Consider the following 18,748-nt stretch of genomic DNA (forward strand, 5'->3'; position numbering starts at 1 on the left):
CATGTGACAACATGCCAAATTGGATTTTTAAGTATAAATTGCATTTGGATCCATCCCTTTAGCATATATAGATGGGATATAGCAGCCACAATGTTTCTCTGCCTCCCTAATTCCATCCATCTTCTTCCCTCTGTCAAATTACTCTTTATATCTTAAATAAGAGTGGGAGGAGAAGGGTTATTTTTACTTCTCTATTGGCTAAAGACACTGTGATGATTCAATAGTATTTGGTTAAAAAGATTTCCCACTCCATTTAGTGGATTGCCATGTAGATATATAAAGTTAAAGAAGACATTACAAAGGAAATACTTGGCAAGGAAGAAATGAGTATGCTTGTGAATGTTTATCTAAGGCCAATGTGCCTTTCTGACTATGTTTAGCTCTATAGCCTGTGAGAAATTTAAAAATCTCCCCAAATTACCATTTTTCAAGGAGTGGGACAGCCAGGTCATTTTATTAATTTACTGTATCATAAATATTCATAAGAATGCTTTTAATATCACTAGTCACTTTATGTAGCAACATAATTTTTGAGAAGTAATGTGGAAATGTTGACAATATTAATCGAGTAAATAAACTTGGAAAATAAACCAGACTTGCATAGTATAGTGTTACCAATTTATTTCTGGGGTTTTAAAAATTATTATTATTTTCAGTTTGGCCTAATATAAAATAATAAAAAATGTGTTTGAATCAAATTAATTTTATCCCACTGTTTTCTTAGCATTACATGGATAAGAACATTTTTACATTTGAACTTAAATATCTAAAGTTGTTATTACTCAAAAAATAAAAGTGTATTAACTTACGGCCCTGATGCTTTCAAAATGTCCACCTTCTTTCTCGAAATCGATAGGTTGTCCTTTCAATGTCCAGTAGAAAATGACCTCCAAACTAGCATCATGAATTGCTTTACAGTTAAGAACAATGCTTTCTCCCACTGTTAACTCTGTTCTTTTAGGAGTAAGTTCAATTTTTGTAGGTTCTATAGAAATAAAAATATATTAATTAATATAACACATAGTATTTCCCTGCATTCTTTATCTATATATATATAAGCCTAAACAACTGAATGACTGAAGGAATGAAGGACTGGTCAACCAGTTGCTGTGACTCACATTGACCACCAGGGGGCAGACACTTAACTCAGAAGCTGCCCCCTGGTGGTCAGTGCACTCCCATAGCCAACCTCCCATAGTCGTGCTCTCTGTCCCGTATCCGCCCCCCCTCCCACTTGCTGACTCTCCCTCCCTCCCATCAGCCCCAATCACCAGCCTGGCCGAGGGACCCCACCCATTCACAAATTTGTGCACCAGGCCTCTAGTTTAAAATAATAGGGAAAAACTTAACAAGAAATCTATGCAATAAAGTTGTTCCAGATACAGATCCTTCTGAATCTTTATTTTTTTCTTTACTTAATCCCTTCACCCTTTTCACCCGGCCCTTAACCCCCTCCCCTCTGACAGCTGTCAATCTGTATTCTGTTTCCATGAGTATGTCTCTGCTTGTTAGTTTACTTTGTTCATTAGATTCCACATACAAGTGAAATCATATGGTACTTGTCTTTTTCTGACTGGCTTATTAATGAACATAAAGAGTATTATGCTAAGTGAGACACAGTTAAATTTAAAAAAATAGGTACATTTTTACAGGGTTTAAGGCAATTGTAAACCAATAAAGGCTAATATGAGCTGTACATCCAACGATTACTTAAGATAGTGAGCAGCTTTGTAAGATATAAATGTTTAATGACTGTGTTGTACATGTAAAACTAATATAATATTGTATGTTGACTGTTATTGAGAAAGAAGAAATTCTTTCAAAAAGAAAGTGATCAAATAACTGCACTATAACTTGCTATTTTGAATAAAGTAGGGAGGTGATGGAGATAGGATTTTGATGTTGTCTTTATTTCCTGGAATTCTGATTGTAGATACCTGAAGAAGACTGACACAAACGATTAACAATTAGCTCAATTTTCCTATTCCAGCTCTATTGTTGACAGTAGCACAATCTGATGAAGCATCATGCTTAATCAGGGATGGTTAAGATCCTTTAATGTGCAACATCCTTCTGGAAAGGAATGCCATTATGAATGCTGACATTTTAGAAGTCAGATATTCCATGTGGCAATCTATTCTCTGGCTTCATCAGAGAGGACAATCACATCATACTGTGGTTTAAACTTTTTAAGAATTAGAATATTCCCAGTAAGTAAATATTCCATTTAACAACTATTTTTTTTTTTTTTTGGAAAGTGCAAGAACACTTTTGTTGCTATAAAAGGAAGTCCTTGGATCCAGTACTGCCTCATTGTTTAGCACAGAGAAGGATTAAGAAAAAGACTGGAAGTAGAAGCAGAGTTTGATTCCTGTAGTGTCTATAATAAATGAAGACATCATTTAAATTGTGTTCCTTCTAGTGATGTTTGCTCCTTCCCTAAAAATCTCAGAGTGCTGTCTATTTCATTTTTCTATTTCTAAAGAAAGAGACAAATTAACAATTTTACCTTTTTATGGCCTTAATATGACTCACTATAAAATACATACACAAATGGAAAAATCAATTAAGTAGAGAGTTCAACTCTGAAAAATATTCCTCTGCTAACAAAGACACTACCTAAAATATAAGATTTTTTTAGTATGAAGCAGTGACATGTAGTCTCGAAGGTTCTAGGGTTGACATCCAGTTCACTTTAGAAGTAAACATTTAAGTGGCAATATTTGCAATGTTAAAAAATAGCATTATGTAAAAAATTCCATTGATGCAAAGGTCAAAAGGAAGCTCTGGCATGTCAGTTTCTCTGAACTCACTTCCACATGCCACACCCATGTCCTCCTTCTGCCTTTCTACCCCAAATCCTCTGTCCAAGTGGTAATAAGAGAATATTACTGATTATTGCTAAAATTAATCTTGGTAGACAAAAAAATATTTTATGCTGTTAGCCTACTTTTAAATTTTGAGATACCAACTAAAACTTCCCAACGCTGACTTCATCCTCTTACATATTGTGTTCAAAGAAACAGATTTAAATTTCTACCAACAAGAATTCCATTTCTTTACAGTGCCCTAAATAATGGAAAGGGACCATGTGGCTGTGTTAGTTCTATTTTTACGATGTAGTTTATAAACGGGAGCATGCACACATACATATACACATGCATATTATATCTATTCACTTTCTGATAAGGCCCATGAAATTAGGCTTAGGAGATACTTAGCCACATTTTCTTACCTTTGACAGATACTGCAGCTATGATTTCAGCAGAACCAAACACATTTTCCCCTCGGCAAGCGTACTTTCCCTCATCTGATTTAGAAGCATTTAGGATCCGCAGATTCCCGTCTGGAAGAATAGCTATTCTGAAAATCATTAAAAGAAGGGTTTTTCCCTTTGTTTTATTGAAAATAAGCTAAGTAGTAAGAAACTCTCATGAAGTCTGAAATCACTTCCAAGTAACAATAAATAAGATAAAATATTTCTGGAAAAATACACTTATGATGGTAGAAATGTTTTACCCTTCACGAAATTATGCAGGAAACCCACTTAATATCCTCTCATATATGAAAGGGTTAGGACGTTACAGGTTATTTTTCTTTGGATACTTTTTTGACAGTTAATCTTAAAACTTGTGGGAAAAGGTGACCTTGAATTGGGTTATTAAAACTTATACTATAATATTATCCAACAATATTTTAATATTAAGCTTGGGTATTTCACCTCAAACCATGGGCGACCTCAACAATTAAATATAAAAAGAAACAGCATAAAAACATAGAGGCAGGCAGGTACAGAAAGTAAAATTAATTGTGTACAGCCAGGAGATGATTTATGGGAGTTTCTCTGCGGTGCCACTCCTGCAGCAAGGGTATGTAAATGAGACCTGGGACCCATACCTGGCTGCTCACATTGCACTTTTTAAACATAAAAACATGATACCTGAGTTTGCATGTGGGCTCTTTCGAGACCTTTGTTAAAAATGGACCTTGAGCCTTATATGAAGGTGAAAAATTACAGCATTATTAAAAAAATTTTTAAAGTTCAGTGAAAATGAGGTTGACATTTAGGATTACCGTATTCTCCTGTGTAGTCATCACTCCAGAAATATACGGATTTAAATTTAATTAGTACTTTTGTCCTTTTCTCTCTTCTAAGCTCCTGAAATATATATTTCACTGGTGCATCAACCTACTCAAGCAACCTGAAACATAATAGAAGTGGCTGTTGTAGTTTTATTTGATATGCCACTGGAGTTTGGACTGACTTCTTTTAGGAAAGAGGAAATATACTATATTGCTTTTGGTAGGAGCAAGTGACTCCACTGGACTTAAAATCCTAAAATTGGATCCTCCTAGTCCTGAAAATAATAGCTTATGCCATAGCAATGTGATAACATTAAACTATTTAGGATATAAAAATGGATGAGTCTGTTCAGTCAACATCTTTTATGTTATTTTAAAGTGTGGGTTCAATCTTGCCAATTGCTCAGACCTGACAGTTATTGAGATGATTGAGTACTTTGTAACAATTGGATGAGATTCTAGGTTGCTGAATATTACAAATTTGCGCTTAGATATTGTCATCAATAAAGATATCAGTTTCAAAACATCAAATTGTTTTTAATATAGATCAAATTTGATTTACAGCATATAGAACAGAGACACATTCAGGAGCAAAGCAAACTAGAAATAGCTGGTTTTATTTTGTAATTTATGTCTAGGAGGAATATTAACTTCAGACATTTGAAAAACAGCGATCTCAAAAGTTATATAATCCATTCAAGATGGTCCATCAAAAATTCTGTTCATTTATTTAGACAGCACTCAGTTTCTATAAAAATGGAATTAATGTATTTATACCATTTTAATCCCCCAAATTCAATGCTACAAAAAAGATACATTTGAAGCAAAAATTATATATATTTTTGTAAGTAAATAGGCATTATCTTGCATGAATAACAATCTATTTAAATTTAGCCAAATGACTATAATCTCCACAGATTGTCAGTATCCTGATTTTACTGTCCTGTGTAAATTCAAACTTAGTAGGTGAGAAGTTTGGCTTAAAAGTTCACCTCCTTTAAAGAAAGAAATGTATCCTAGATAAGGCACTATTTCAGCTCTTGATTTAAGATAAGTCCTTTCTCACTGACAGCAGACAACATATTATATTCTCCTTTTAAAGATAGTTTATGAACACTCCTGTACTTTAGGCCACTGATACACTGAGGAATGAAGAATTTTAAATATTGTGATTTTTTTTTTTTATCTGTCAAGAGGCAATATCATTTAACCAAAAGCCTGTCTACTGATTCATATACCACATGCTTATCAGATGAGCTCATTTTTTAATTTAAGAAATAAAAAATAGATTAGACAATGACTGAGACTTACAGTATCATGCCTTGCTTTTGCATACCTAATTACTAGATAATTGAATATCGAATAAATATTTCCTTGCAGTTTTCTGCTTCTATCTTCTCCCCTCTGCTATTATTACCGTGTGACTACTACGGCTGGAATTTTCAGATCTGGGGATTAATTCTAAAGAAGCATCCCTGAACTTGGACTAGTGTAGTAAGGTAGTGGTGAGGTGAAGGTCTGTTGCGGGTAAAGAGAGCTCTTAGAAATGCAAACCAGCATTCTATATCCAGTATCAAGTCATGCTTAGTATACTCTGGTTTCTTAACTTCTCCATATGCTTCTGGAGATACCCTGGCTTTCTTCTTTTACTTGATCAGAAGATCTCTGTCTTGTTAATCTTGTTAGGTGTGGGTTTATTTCTAGGCTCTTCATTCTGCTCCAGTGATCTGTCTGTGTTTATGCCAGTAAAATGTTCTTTTGATTACTATTGCTTTGTAATATAGCTAGATATTAACTGGTATGATCCTTCCAACTTGGTTATTTTTTCCCCAGATCGCATTGGGTATTCAGTCTTTTGTGATCCCATATAAATTTTGTGATTGTTTTTATTTTGCTTTAGTTCACTGAAAAATCTTACTGGTATTTTGATAGGAATTACATTGAATCTATAGATTGCTTTTGGGTAATATGGACGTTTTGATTATGCCAATTTTGTATATTCCTGAGAATGGTATATGCTTCCACTTATTTACATTTTCTTCAATTTCTTCAATGTCTTATATTCTGAGTATAGGTCTTTTACTTAGTTATATTTAGTCTTAAATGTTTTATTCTTTTTTATTCAATTGTAAATGGGATTGTTTTCTAAATTTCCTGAAAGCTCATTATTGGTGTATCAAATGTAACTGATTTTTGAATATTGATTTTGTATCCTACTACTTTATTGAATTCATTTATAAGTTTAGTATTTTTTTGTGTGGAATCTTTTGTTTTTTAAATTTAAATTGTTTATTGCTTATTGTTTAAAGTATTACATAAGTCTCCTTTTCCCCCCATTGTCCTCTCCCCTCCTGCCCCCAGCCCCCAGCACATGCCCTCACCTTCCCCCCACCTCCACCTGTGCCCATTGGTCATGCTCATCTCTATGCATAGAAGTCCTTTGGTTGATTTCTTATCCCCTCACCCTTCTCCTTCCCTCAATCTTTAGGGTCCTGTAAATATAATACCATGTTAAATGCAAGTAATTATATGATTTCCTTTCCAATGTGGGTGACTTTTATTTATTTTTCTTGTCTGATTGCTGTGGCTCGAACTTCCAATATTATGTTGAATAAAAGTGACGAAAGTGGGCATCTTTATCCTTTCTTGTTCCTGATTTTAAAGAAAAAGCTTTTGCTTTTTACCATTGAGTAAAATGTTTGCTGTGATTTTGTCACATATGGACTTTATTATGTTAAGGTATAACCCCCTAATCCTACTTTACTTAGCATTTTTATCATAAACAGATGTTGAATTTTGTGAAAAGCTTTTCTGCATCTATTGATAAGATCAGATAATTTTTATCCATCATTTTGTTTATGTGGTATAGCATATTAATTGACAAATAGATATTAAACCAATTTTTCATCCCAGGAATTCCACTTCATCATGGGGTATTTTTTAATGTATTGTTTAATTGGGTTTGCTAATATTTTGTTGATAATTTTTTGCATCTGTATTCTTCAGAGATATTGGCTGATTTTCTTCTTTTCTCTTTTCTTCTTCTTCTTCTTCTTCTTCTTCTTCTTCTTCTTCTTCTTCTTCTTCCTCTTCCTTCTCTTCCTCCTCTTCCTCCTCTTCCTCCTCCTCCTCTTCCTTTTCTTCCTCCTCCTCCTCCTCCTCCTCCTCCTCCTCCTCCTCCTCCTCCTCTTTCTCCTTCTTCTTCTTTTGTAGTGTCTTATCTTCTTTATCTGGCTTTGGTATCAAGATATTCCTGGCCTTGAAAAGTGAGTCTAGGAGCTTTTCCAACTTTTCAGTTTTTTGAAATAGTTTGAGAAGAATAGGTGTTAATTATTTGAATGTTTGGGAAATTGTCTGTGAATCCATCTAGTACAGGACCTTTGTTTGTTGAGAGTTTTTTGACTACTGATTTAGTATTGTTAGCATTTACCAGTGTGTTCAGATTTTGGTTCTTTCTGATTCAGTCTTGGAAGATTGAATATTTCTATAAATTTATCTGTTTATTCCAGGTTGTCCAATTTGTTGGCATACAATACAATTTTTTTCATCCTATTTTCTTATCATTCTTTGTATTTCTATGGTGTCCGTTATCACTTCTTTTTTATTCCTGATTTTATTTATTTGGGCCTTCTCGTTGATAAGTCTGGGTAAAGATTTAACAATACTTGTTTTCTATACATAGGGGCTTCTAAATCAGGTGCATAGATGTTCACAACAGTTATATCCTCTTGTTAGATTGATCCCTTTATATTATAAAATGCTCTTTTTGTCTATTGTTATAGCATTCATTTTAAAGTCTATTTTGTCTGATATGTATATACATATATATGTGTATGTATATCTATAATATTAAAAGCATAATATGCTAATTAGATTGGACGGCCCAACGACCCCTCAGATGAAGCCTGGGCTGCCAAGGAAGCTGCCACAGCTGTAAGGGCTAAGCCACTTGCAGGAATTTCATGCATTGGACCTCTAATATACATATACATATATATATATATATATATATATATATATAATTTTGTATCCATTTAGCCACCCTATGTCTTTTCATTGGAGCATTTAGCCCATTTGCTTAAATAAATTATTGATAGGTATGTAGTTATTGCTCTTTCATTATTTCCTGAAATTTTTTATAGTTCTCTGTTTCTTTTCATTTTTCTTGCTCTCTTCTCTTATATGTTGATGACTCTCTATAGAGAACTACAAGCCACTTTGAAAAAATAAAATGGCTTACAGTTTGTTTTGATAATATTTGTTATGCTTCTATAATTTGCCAGGCTGTTTACTAAGCTCATTTAATACTTTATTTTATTTCTTACAAAGACCCCAGAATATATTATTATACTCAGTTGATAAAGGAAGAGGAAGAAAATAAGGTACAAAGGACTGAAATAACTCCCAGGATTTTAGGCCAGGCCTGCTGGTTTCTAAAATTTGTTCTGCACTTTCAGCTACCCTACATCTATCCAAAGGAAACATCAAAAGAGAACTTTGCATAAGATCACATGCTTGGTGGCAGCTCTGACCTACAATAGAAGTTGACAGAAGTGGAAACTCAAGGGTAACAAGAGAAGGCACATGCTTCCTGTAGATGATGGAAATGAGAGAAATTCAAACTCTTCAACTTGATCCGTGAATTATTTTGAAAGTGAAGGGCCATATGCGCTCAAGGAGGCTGGGCCATCACCTGCTCTTCCCATTAGATGCAGTTTGGCTGGAAGGAAGAAGTGAAGTGACCCAGAAAGACACGCATGACAGCCTTTAGGAAGGAGAGGAAGCCTAAGTGCAGAAGTGACTTTAATTAATGGGCCTCATTCCTGGCTCTGAGCATCACTGCAGGCAACCTGAAGAAACTGCAGACCCTTTAGTGCTAAGCCACTGAAAGTTCACAGCCTCCAGGCTCTGAAAAAGGGCAAGAGGGGAGGCTGCCTCTTTGTCAGGGTTGGATATTAAGTGCTTGTAATTAACCAAACAAAACAACTCTTCCCCCCACCCCACCCCTGCTCAAACACACACACACACACACACACACTGATCTTGTTCTGAAGAATATTTCTACAAGAATTTATTTGTCATGGGCACATCAAACTTAACATATGCAGACCTACTCTATCATTTCCATGAAACCATCCTCTCACTAAGGGAAACCTATTTTGTGTGAATTTGTATGATAAATTCTGGGTGTGCATGTATCTATCTTGTGGAGAAATCCATATAATTTTCAACTTGATCTGTAAGGTTCTTCAGATGTAACTTTTTTCAGATTCTCAAGGGATTCTGGGATGAAAACAAGGTTAGGAACCACCAGAAAGTCCTTTGTATTATAGATGAGGTAAGTGTGCCCAGAGAAGGAAAGATTAGAGCATTTCTTTTTTTAAAGCTCAGGACACAATTCAGACTATGATCTCAGAAGTCATCATTTACTTTCCCCTCAATACAAGTTGGTCAAGTTAAATCTATTCCCTTTTTTATGGCTTACTGAAGAATCTAAATGCAGTGAGGAACACATATGAGGTGGTTTTACTATATCTAATCACTGCCTTTAACCATGTTCTCTCTCTCTCTTTTTTTTTTTTTTAATATATTTTATTGATTTTTTACAGAGAGGAAGAGAGAGGGACAGAGAGTTAGAAACATCAATGAGAGAGAATCATCGATCAGCTGCCTCTTGCACACCTCCTACTGGGGATGTGCCCGCAACCAAGGTACATGCCTTTGACCGGAATCGAACCCTGGACCTTTCAGTCTGCAGGCCGAGGCTCTATCCACTGAGCTAAACCGGTTTTGGCTAACCGTGTTCTCTTAAAACCACTTTTCCATTTCCTTCAGATATCCCATAGCTTTTAAATAACTTTCAGTTCTTACAAAGGTAAAAGTTCTCTCTGATTTCCTGCCCTCCTCCTCCTCACCTCTAGCTTAGCTCTGACAAATGACCTGGACCCAGGACCCTGCGGATGCAAGGAGCATGGAGAGTGGTCTCTCTTCACAACTTTCCTCCTCTCTTTACCAGTTCTTCTTCTCCTCTGTGCGTCAGAGTAAGGAGGAGAGAAATGGAAAGGAGCCAGTGTCCCTTACTCAGTTTCTGTTGAGGCCCTTACTGGGGTGCAGCTGTCACTCTGGGCAAAGCTACTGTCCCCCAAGCCACTGTGGAAGCAGGATCCTCTAGCACTGACTCTGAGCACATCTATGCGTCTTTGGGCCTCCTCACTGCAGGGTCCCCTCATGCAGTCTCCGTTTTAGGCCCCACCTTTTCCAGCTTCGACAGCTCCTGGAGCTCAGCAAGCTTGTGCATGCCAACCTTCTCCAAGTCTGTCCAACCCATGGCAGCTGCACATCCTCTTGCCTTCTAAATGGGGGGAGGGAGGGTGTAAGCTTCTCTCCCGCCGCTTCCTTTCTGCTGCCTGTCACCTCTCTCCAGGTATGCGCTCCCCTATTTAAGCAGGGCCAGGAGCCCATCAGCAAGTCTGTTGCCTAAGCAAAGTTCAATCAAGGAATCAAATAAGTAGTTTTACCGTTTCTTTGAGTGAGTCCTTGTAACCTTCCCCTCACTTGAGTTTGGAGGTGAGAAGGGAAAGAAAAAGCCTAGCTGCTCCCATTAAAGCAAAGCCTGAGAAGAATGTCTTTCTCTCTCTAATGTGCTCTTACTGGTACATACACAGAGGAGAGGCGGGTGTGGATGGGGTCGGTGAGGCTGTGCTGGTAAGACATTTCCACAAGCAAGACTGGCTCAGCTACCTGGCTCTGGAGGAGCTATCTCATTTCTGAGTATTTAGGAGTCTTTTCTGAATGCCAGGTGCCTCACAGCTTTCTTCAGAGCTTTGGGTTTGGGCTTAACCAGTTTCTCTCACCACCACACCTTATCTGAGCTTCTCACTAGAATCCATCTATGTTATTGTCATTCTGTTTCCTCTGCCTCCAGTAGCAGGCCATTTCCTATTTAATCATGTTGCCTGGCTGGTGCTGTTCAGTGGTGGAGCATTGATCTATGAACTTGGAAGTCATGGTTCAATTCCCAGTCAGGGCACATGCCCGGGTTGGGGGCTTGAACATGTGCAGGAAGCAGCTGATTCTCTTTCATCATGAATATTTCTATCTCTCTATTCCCGCTCCCTTCCTCTCTCTGAAACCAATTAAAAAACAACAGCAAAAATCAAACGTGTTAGTGCCACTGCCTTCACAATGTGTCGTCTAATAATGCTAGCAATTGACTTCCTGCCCATCCATGTCTCCACACTCCATTCAGGATAAAATCCAAACTCCTTAGCATGACATATGACATCCTTCATAACCTCTCTCTGCCTCCCCATTCTCATATCAGATTCCTTGCTGCTTTCTCACATCTATACCAATCTTACCTTTCGTTTGTAATGACCTGCTTGTCATTCTCTGGAGATCCCTTGTCTTGGATCTTTGCAAATACGTAGTTTTCCCCCAGCCGGACAAGACTTTTCCTGCTTCCCAGTCTCATAGATGTCCGGAAGACTACTTATTACTCTCTAATCTTTCTGTTGTTGTTGCTCCAATTGTGTCTGGATGATGTTCCCTGACCCTCGGTTACTGTCTTTCTACTCGTACCTCATTATTCCTCTGTCCTCTTATGCTTCTAGTACATTCCTCAGTATGCCAGACCTCAGCATATTATGTTTTCCCTAGACTGAAACTTATTTGAGGAAGGAAATGAGCTTTATACTAGCACAATAAGTTGTCAACAAGGGGTGGTTAATAGAGCTCAGATTCCTCATGAGTATCTGGTGAATCACCACAGTGTAGTGTGAATTCATTTATTACACCACCTTTTTTCCATGAGGATCCATGATGAGAGCTCTGGCTCTTTAACCACTGTGGGGCAGAACAAAAGTGTAGAAGGGGCAGTAAGGCATTTTGTGTTCACTAGATGTGCTAGGATTGAAATTTCTGTCTTTATTTTCACCGTTAATTTTTTTCCTCATTATTTTCCCTTGTTTAGCTACATAGTGCTATGATGTGTCGATTAGCATGAATGCCTAACTTTTTCCTTAATAGCAATGCAAAGCTTTGTATACCACTATTTATTAGCTAGATATAAACCTGTGAGTATTTATACCATTTTCTTTCTATTTTATTAAAGTTATTTCTTCTTTATAGGCACTTGAATAGTTTGGTAAAAACAAACAAACAAACAAAAAAAACCTGTCTCAACTAAACACCTTTCTTCATTTTCCCCTGGAAGCACTTGGCTTAGCACTAACGAGAAATTGATCTTACAAAGTGAGAGATGTTAAAACCACGCACAACAGAACTGGGTAAATGCTTTTGGAGTGACTGTGGACTGGCTCCTAAATTTTTCCACCGAGCTGTTACCAAAATGGAAAGAAGCTGTGAAATTGGATATATCCCCAAACTGAGAACTTTTAAAGTAAAAAACCATAGTTGAGGTTGCATTGAATCATTTATCCTGTGGCTTTTGGCAGTGTCCTGAAATGAATAATCTGTCATTTCACATTAACAGGGACGTAAACTCTGTCAGTATTTCTTAAAGAAGACTTAAGAATAAAAGGGCAGCTATTTATAAAAAGTTGAAATCTTGGTACTCCTTGAGTTTTTGTTTTTGCATTTTCTTTTTTGTACAGTCTGCTGTCTGTATAAATACCTAGATCTCATAGGAAGTGAGGCTAAATTATTGCTCTTCTGAAACCTCTAAGGTCACAGGGGTAGCATCTAGGGCAAAAATATGAATTTTTATATCACCCCCTGGGATGGTTTTTAGTGCATTTTAAATTATCCTGACCTAATTAGGAAGCTTGACCATGGCTCAGCTCTTTAGTATTAAAAAATGCACTTTATTATTTCTTTGTATTAGTTCTCTCCTGGAGAGCAGCTCTTACACTATTTAGCTCAAGTGACTTTTTGAACAGAGTCAAATCAACATTCCTTAATTGATTTTTATGTGTGGCAGAGTAGGGTAAAGTAAAACACAGGAGGCAGTTGGCACAAAACCCCACTCCTGATTTCACTTGCCAATTGACCTGTATTTTAATTCGATGCCTCGTCTCCCTCATCTGTAAAAGGGAGGGCTGAATTTCTAAGGCACTTTTCACCTATTTACCTAAACTCCAACGCCTTTTCTTAGTTTCAAGCTACATTTCTTTTATCTCACTGTGGGCCCTGAGAATCAGCCTGCATTCTTTTCTTTTTTCATTTTCTTCTGAGCGCTACCTTGAAGTTTTTACCTCATTAAAATCCATCTCCGAATAAGACAGATTCCCAACATCCACCTTCTAATTTGCACCCAACCCCAGACATGCAGGACACTCTCCTCTTTTGGGGTATGACATATAAGAATATAAAACATAGCTCAGTGCCTTTCAGATATTCACTGATTCCTTTTCTCCTACGTGAAACAACATGGCTACTAACAAGACTCAAGAGCTAATTTGTGTAGTAGATAACAACTCTAAGTATTTAAGGAATTTTAATTCACTATTGACTAGAAAATATGAAAAAAAAGAAGCATAATTTAAATTTTCAGTTGGGTTCAGGCACTGGTGCCACAAATAGAAAGAATTGTGAGGCTAATTCAATCAGAAAACTCTACTAGCCTAACCATCTTAATTTCATTAGGTGTAAGTCCAATAAAATGACATCACTTGCACATTTTATTTATTTTAATCAAAATTTATGTGGTGCAAAAGAAATTTAACTCATGGGTGTTGTTTTTTTGTTTTTGTTTTTTTTTTTAGACAGACTATGCAGGTTATGGGCCATGACCTTGGGCAAACAATTTAATCTCTCTGAATAATCTAATTGTAAAATGAGGGATAATAATATTTATCAGGTGATTGTAAAAACTACAAAGGTATCAAGTGGCTTCCATTGTGCTGCGGCTAATCAAAAGCATTCGAGTGGCATTTCTTGTTTAAAATTACAAATAATCATGGCAACTATTTGTGGAGTGCCTGTTCTGGGCCAGGCGCTGTGCCATGTTCTTTCTCTAGGAAAGCTGGAGAGGTCATTTTATACAGTAGCATTGAGCTATAATGATAAGTAGGCAGCCACTCAGATTGGGAGAAGAATATTCTTGTTGGGAATAGCAGGTACAGAGACCCCGACACTAGAATACCTTTATGCCCAGGGACAGAGAAAAGGCCAGAGTGAGAGGGCTGTCCTGGGCGAAGGTAAGTGTGGTAGATATTTTATATTAATGAAAACATTCAAGAAGATTGACTAGACAATTTAAATATAACCTACAATGGAAGAAGATAAAAAAAAAATATTTTTGTGTGTGTGTGAGAATGATCTGACTGTGAATACAAATCTAACTACTTAAATAGTAATCACTTTAGCTGAGAGACAAAATGGGGATCACTCATATATTTAAATATAATAATACTTGTATAGCATCATAAAACTGGCTGAAATAATATGAATTTTGTTTTACATTTCATATGCCTGGTCAGGTGTTTTAATTGAAAGATGACCATTTAAAATGACAAGTGCTGGTGAGGATGCGGAGAAAAAGGAACCCTCTTGCACTGCTGATGGGAATGCAGACTGGTGCAGCCACTGTGGAGAACAGTATGGAGTTTCCTCAAAAAACTAAAATTGGAACTTCCATTTGACCCAGTAATCCCACTTCTAGGAATATATCCCAGGAAAGCATAAACACCTATCAGAAAGGATATATGAACCCCTATGTTCATAGCAGCACAATTTACAATAGCTACAATCTGGAAATAGTCTAAGTCACATGTGTCAAACACAAGGCCCGCGGGCCAAATCCAGCCCGCCAGGCCTTGCAATGTGGCCCGCACCGTGCTGTCATCACTGCACTCCGCTGTCAGTTTATGACATTGTCAGTTTATGACTGTTCAGTAAACCATTCGGCCCGCGATTTAGGCTGGATTTTAGATTTTGGCCCCTTCTCTGATTGAGTTCGACACCCCTAGTCTAAGTACTCATCAGTAGATGAGTTGGATTAGAAAACTGTGGTACATCTACACAATGAAATACTACACTGCTATATAAAAAAAAAGAAGGGATTTGCAACAGCAGGGAGGGACATGGAGAGCATTATGCTAAATGAAATAACTCAGTCAGAAAAAGATAAATATCACATGATCTCCCTCATTTGTGGAATATAATGAACAACATAAACTGATGAACAAAAATAGAACCAGAGATGGAGAAGCATTGAACAGACTGTCCAACCTATGAGGGAAGGCAGGGGTGAGGGGATAAAAGATCAACCAAAGGACTTGTATGCATGCATATAAGCATAACCAATGGACACAGAGAGTAGGGAGTGAGGACATGTGCTAGGTGATGGGAGCAGTCGGAGAGAGGTCAATGGGGGGGAAAAGGAGACTCATGTAATCCTTTAAACAATAAATATTTTTAAATAAATAAATAAATAAAAGCATATCATTATCTTTGACATCTTTAAAAAGGGCATTTCAATTTTTCTTGCTATTAGTGCAATCTTCGCACCTCTGCATTCAGAGAAAGGTCAGTTACCAATTAAATGTCATGGTCTTACACTAACAAGAACTGTTCCTTTTTTTTCATTCACTTCCATATCTGTGGAGCGCTTACCAAGTGTCAGCCATTGTTTTAGGCTTTGCTCTCTACAGAGGAGGTGAAATAATTTTTTTCAGATACAAAGCTCTCAAAAGGTGTTTTTCTGTTTCTGAAATGCAGCACACTAACGCTAGCCACAAGCCTTTGGGTCTGGAATGTTCTCTCACTCCACTATTGCTGTCTTCCCTTTGGCTAGTCACCTGATAACCACCCTTCAGTTCTCAGTTTGAGTCACCTCCCCTGAGAAGCAACTAAGATAACCCCATTCAGGAAATGCAGAAATAAAGATTTTAGTTTTTGTTGTTGTTTTTTTCTCCATGTTTTATTTTTAATTTTCTCTGCTGATTAAGGTACTACATATGTGTCCTTATTCTTCCATTACTCTTCACCCTCCATTTATACCCCCACCCCCTGTTGTCTGTGGCCATTGATTAGGCTTCTATGTACATATACAAGTCCTTTGGCTGATCTTTCCCCTTTACCCGCATCATTCCTTACCTTCCCTGAGGTTTGGGGTTCTGACTGATGTCAGAGAAAGATAAATATCACATGATCTCACTCATTTGTGGAATATAATGAACAACATAAACTGATGAACAAAAACAGATGCAGAGACAGAGAAACATCAATATGATCTTTGCTTTTACTGTATATATCTGACCAAACCTGGAAGCCATAAGGTAGGCCAGTGGTCGGCAAACTCATTAGACAACAGAGCCAAACATCAACAGTACAACGATTGAAATTTCTTTTGAGAGCCAAAAACCGACTTCTGCAAATGTGCCATGAAGTTTCAATTGCACTGTACGTGCATGCCTGCACATGGTATTTTGTGGAAGAGCCACACTCAAGGGGCCAAAGAGCCTCATGTGGCTCATGAGCCACAGTTTGCCGACCACTGAGGTAGGCCAATCTTTCCAGACACTACCAGTCACAGAGCCAGTCATTGCCCCTATTTACTGCCTGTTCTGCTGTAGATGTGGTGACAGACTTAACTCAAAGGAAGAAAGCACTGTTTTTCACATTCTAAATTATTCTTACATGCATGCTTGCATGAATATTTGGGAGAGCATAGGTTAATTTAAAAAAGTGTTCTTGGCATAATTGCTAAGGCCCAATGAGTAACAGCCTAAGTTAAAATCAATTCCTTATACAAGGCCAAATCCAGTTAGGATGGACAACACTTAGCTTGAGCAATAAGAAATGAACAGCAGGCCGAAACCGGTTTGGTTCAGTGGATAGAGTGTCAGGCTGCGGACTGAAGGGTCCCGGATTCAATTCTGGTCAAGAGCATGTACATTGGTTGCGGGCACATCCCTGGTGGGGGGAGTGCAAGAGGTAGCTGGTCGATGTTTCTAGCTTTCTATCCCTCTCCCTTCCTCTCTGTAAAAAATAAAATATATATATATTTTAAAGAAATGAACAGCAGAATTATTTCCACACTATCCTGAAGCACAAAGACACTTTCAGTGGAATATGCTTTTTTAAAATTTAGGATTGACAATTCAATATGTACTACATGGAACATTTTCATGTGCCTGGGGCAGCAATCATCTACTAAAATATTATTGTAAGGTTTGTAATAATGCCTGGTCAGATGAAGCCTGATTCCCTAATTGGTTTCATAGTGCTGCTGGAATATTGTCTTGGTGATACCTATTTTCCAAAAAGTTTTCTTTTTTTTTTGTTTTTTTACTTCTTTTCATATATATATAATTAATAAACTCAGAAATGCTACTTTTGATTTGGTAGAACTGATTAAATAGACTTGAATCACCAACCAGCTACTAACAGTCAGTTAGTAGGTAAATTAAAACAAAGTTAAGGGTCAGTGATTGCCATAGTAACAAATCAGAGAGTCATTGATACTATTATGAGGCAATAAATATAATATTTTTTTGTAGTTGTTGTTAATCCTCACCTGAGGATATTATTTTCATTGATTTTTAGAGTGGAAGAGAAGGGGAGAGACTGACAGAGAGAAACATCATGTGTCAGAGCGCATGTGAGAGGCAAACAACCGATGTGGGAAAGACACATATATTGGTTGCCTCCCATATGTGCTCCTACCAGACCCAGGGCCAGGGATCAAGCCTGCAACAGAGGTATGTGCCCTTCACAGGAACAGAACCCTCCACTCTTCAGTCTGTGGGCCAACACTCTAACCAGGGAGCTAAACAGGCTTAGACTGTAATGATATACTTTCAAGTGAAGACTCAGGCCTTAGAGAAACTTGGGTTAAAATCCTTTCCTAATTACTTCCTAGCCTGTGATGCAGACAAGTTCCTAAACTTCTAGCCTCTATTTTGTGGTTATGATAGTATCACCTATCTCAAAGGATTGCTGTAAGGATAGAGAGATAATGCAAAGTGATTAGCACCAGGTCTAACATCCAATAAACATTTAATTAAATGTTACTCTCACTCATAAATAAATGTAGGATCTTAAGTTTGCATGGGACTTTATACATTCGCCCTCATTCTCACAGCAGGAGCTGTTCTTATTGCTTATCTGATGGAGGATCATTCAATTTCAATGTTTAAACACGAAGGAACAGGAGCTCACTACTTTGAAAGTAACCAATTTAATTGTTGAAGAGCTTTATTGGTACTTTCTTAATAATAAGTCTAAAGATGGACTTCCTGTTAGCTAAAGGTATTTTCATATGCCCATTTCTTTAAAGTTACAAAGCACTTTTGACACATTATCTCATTTCATGCAACAATCCTATGAGGAAGATCTGGTCCACTCATACATTCATTCACTCAATATTTACCAATGTGTCAGATGAGTGCTAGGAAATTATGGCTACATAACAGATGAAAGAGACAACTCATAGGAAGCTAATGCTTAACTTGAATATAGCAAGAGGCAGAATTAGCACCAATTATCTTTATTTACTCATATTTTAGTTTATTTCTACCATTATTTTTATAACATGAGTAATTGTTTCTGATAAATGAGAATCTGCCACAATGTCTTTCTCTCTTTTTTAAATTAATAAACTTTATTTTTATGTTCATAGAACTCCTTTTCTCCACACATACACCACCAGCCCCTCTCTCAACATCCTCTACCAGAGTGATGCCTTTGTTACAATTGA

General features: G+C 37.1%; 1 protein-coding gene across 5 annotated transcripts in view; it reads right to left on the reverse strand.

Moving 5' to 3' along the window:
• Positions 1-18,748, reverse strand: part of CNTN5 (contactin 5) — a 917,150-nt gene that overhangs the window by 123,146 nt on the left and 775,256 nt on the right. For all 5 annotated transcript variants that reach the window (XM_084894670.1, XM_084894671.1, XM_084894674.1 and 2 more), the window contains 2 exons: positions 3,236-3,363; positions 810-985 (listed from right to left, as the gene is read on the reverse strand). In XM_084894670.1, coding sequence (XP_084750796.1) covers positions 810-985; positions 3,236-3,363 — 304 coding nt within the window. The remainder of the gene's footprint in view (positions 1-809; positions 986-3,235; positions 3,364-18,748) is intronic.

This window comes from Pipistrellus hanaki, assembly GCF_964339955.1.
Source record: "Pipistrellus hanaki genome assembly, chromosome: 9".
Lineage (NCBI taxonomy): Eukaryota > Metazoa > Chordata > Mammalia > Chiroptera > Vespertilionidae > Pipistrellus > Pipistrellus hanaki.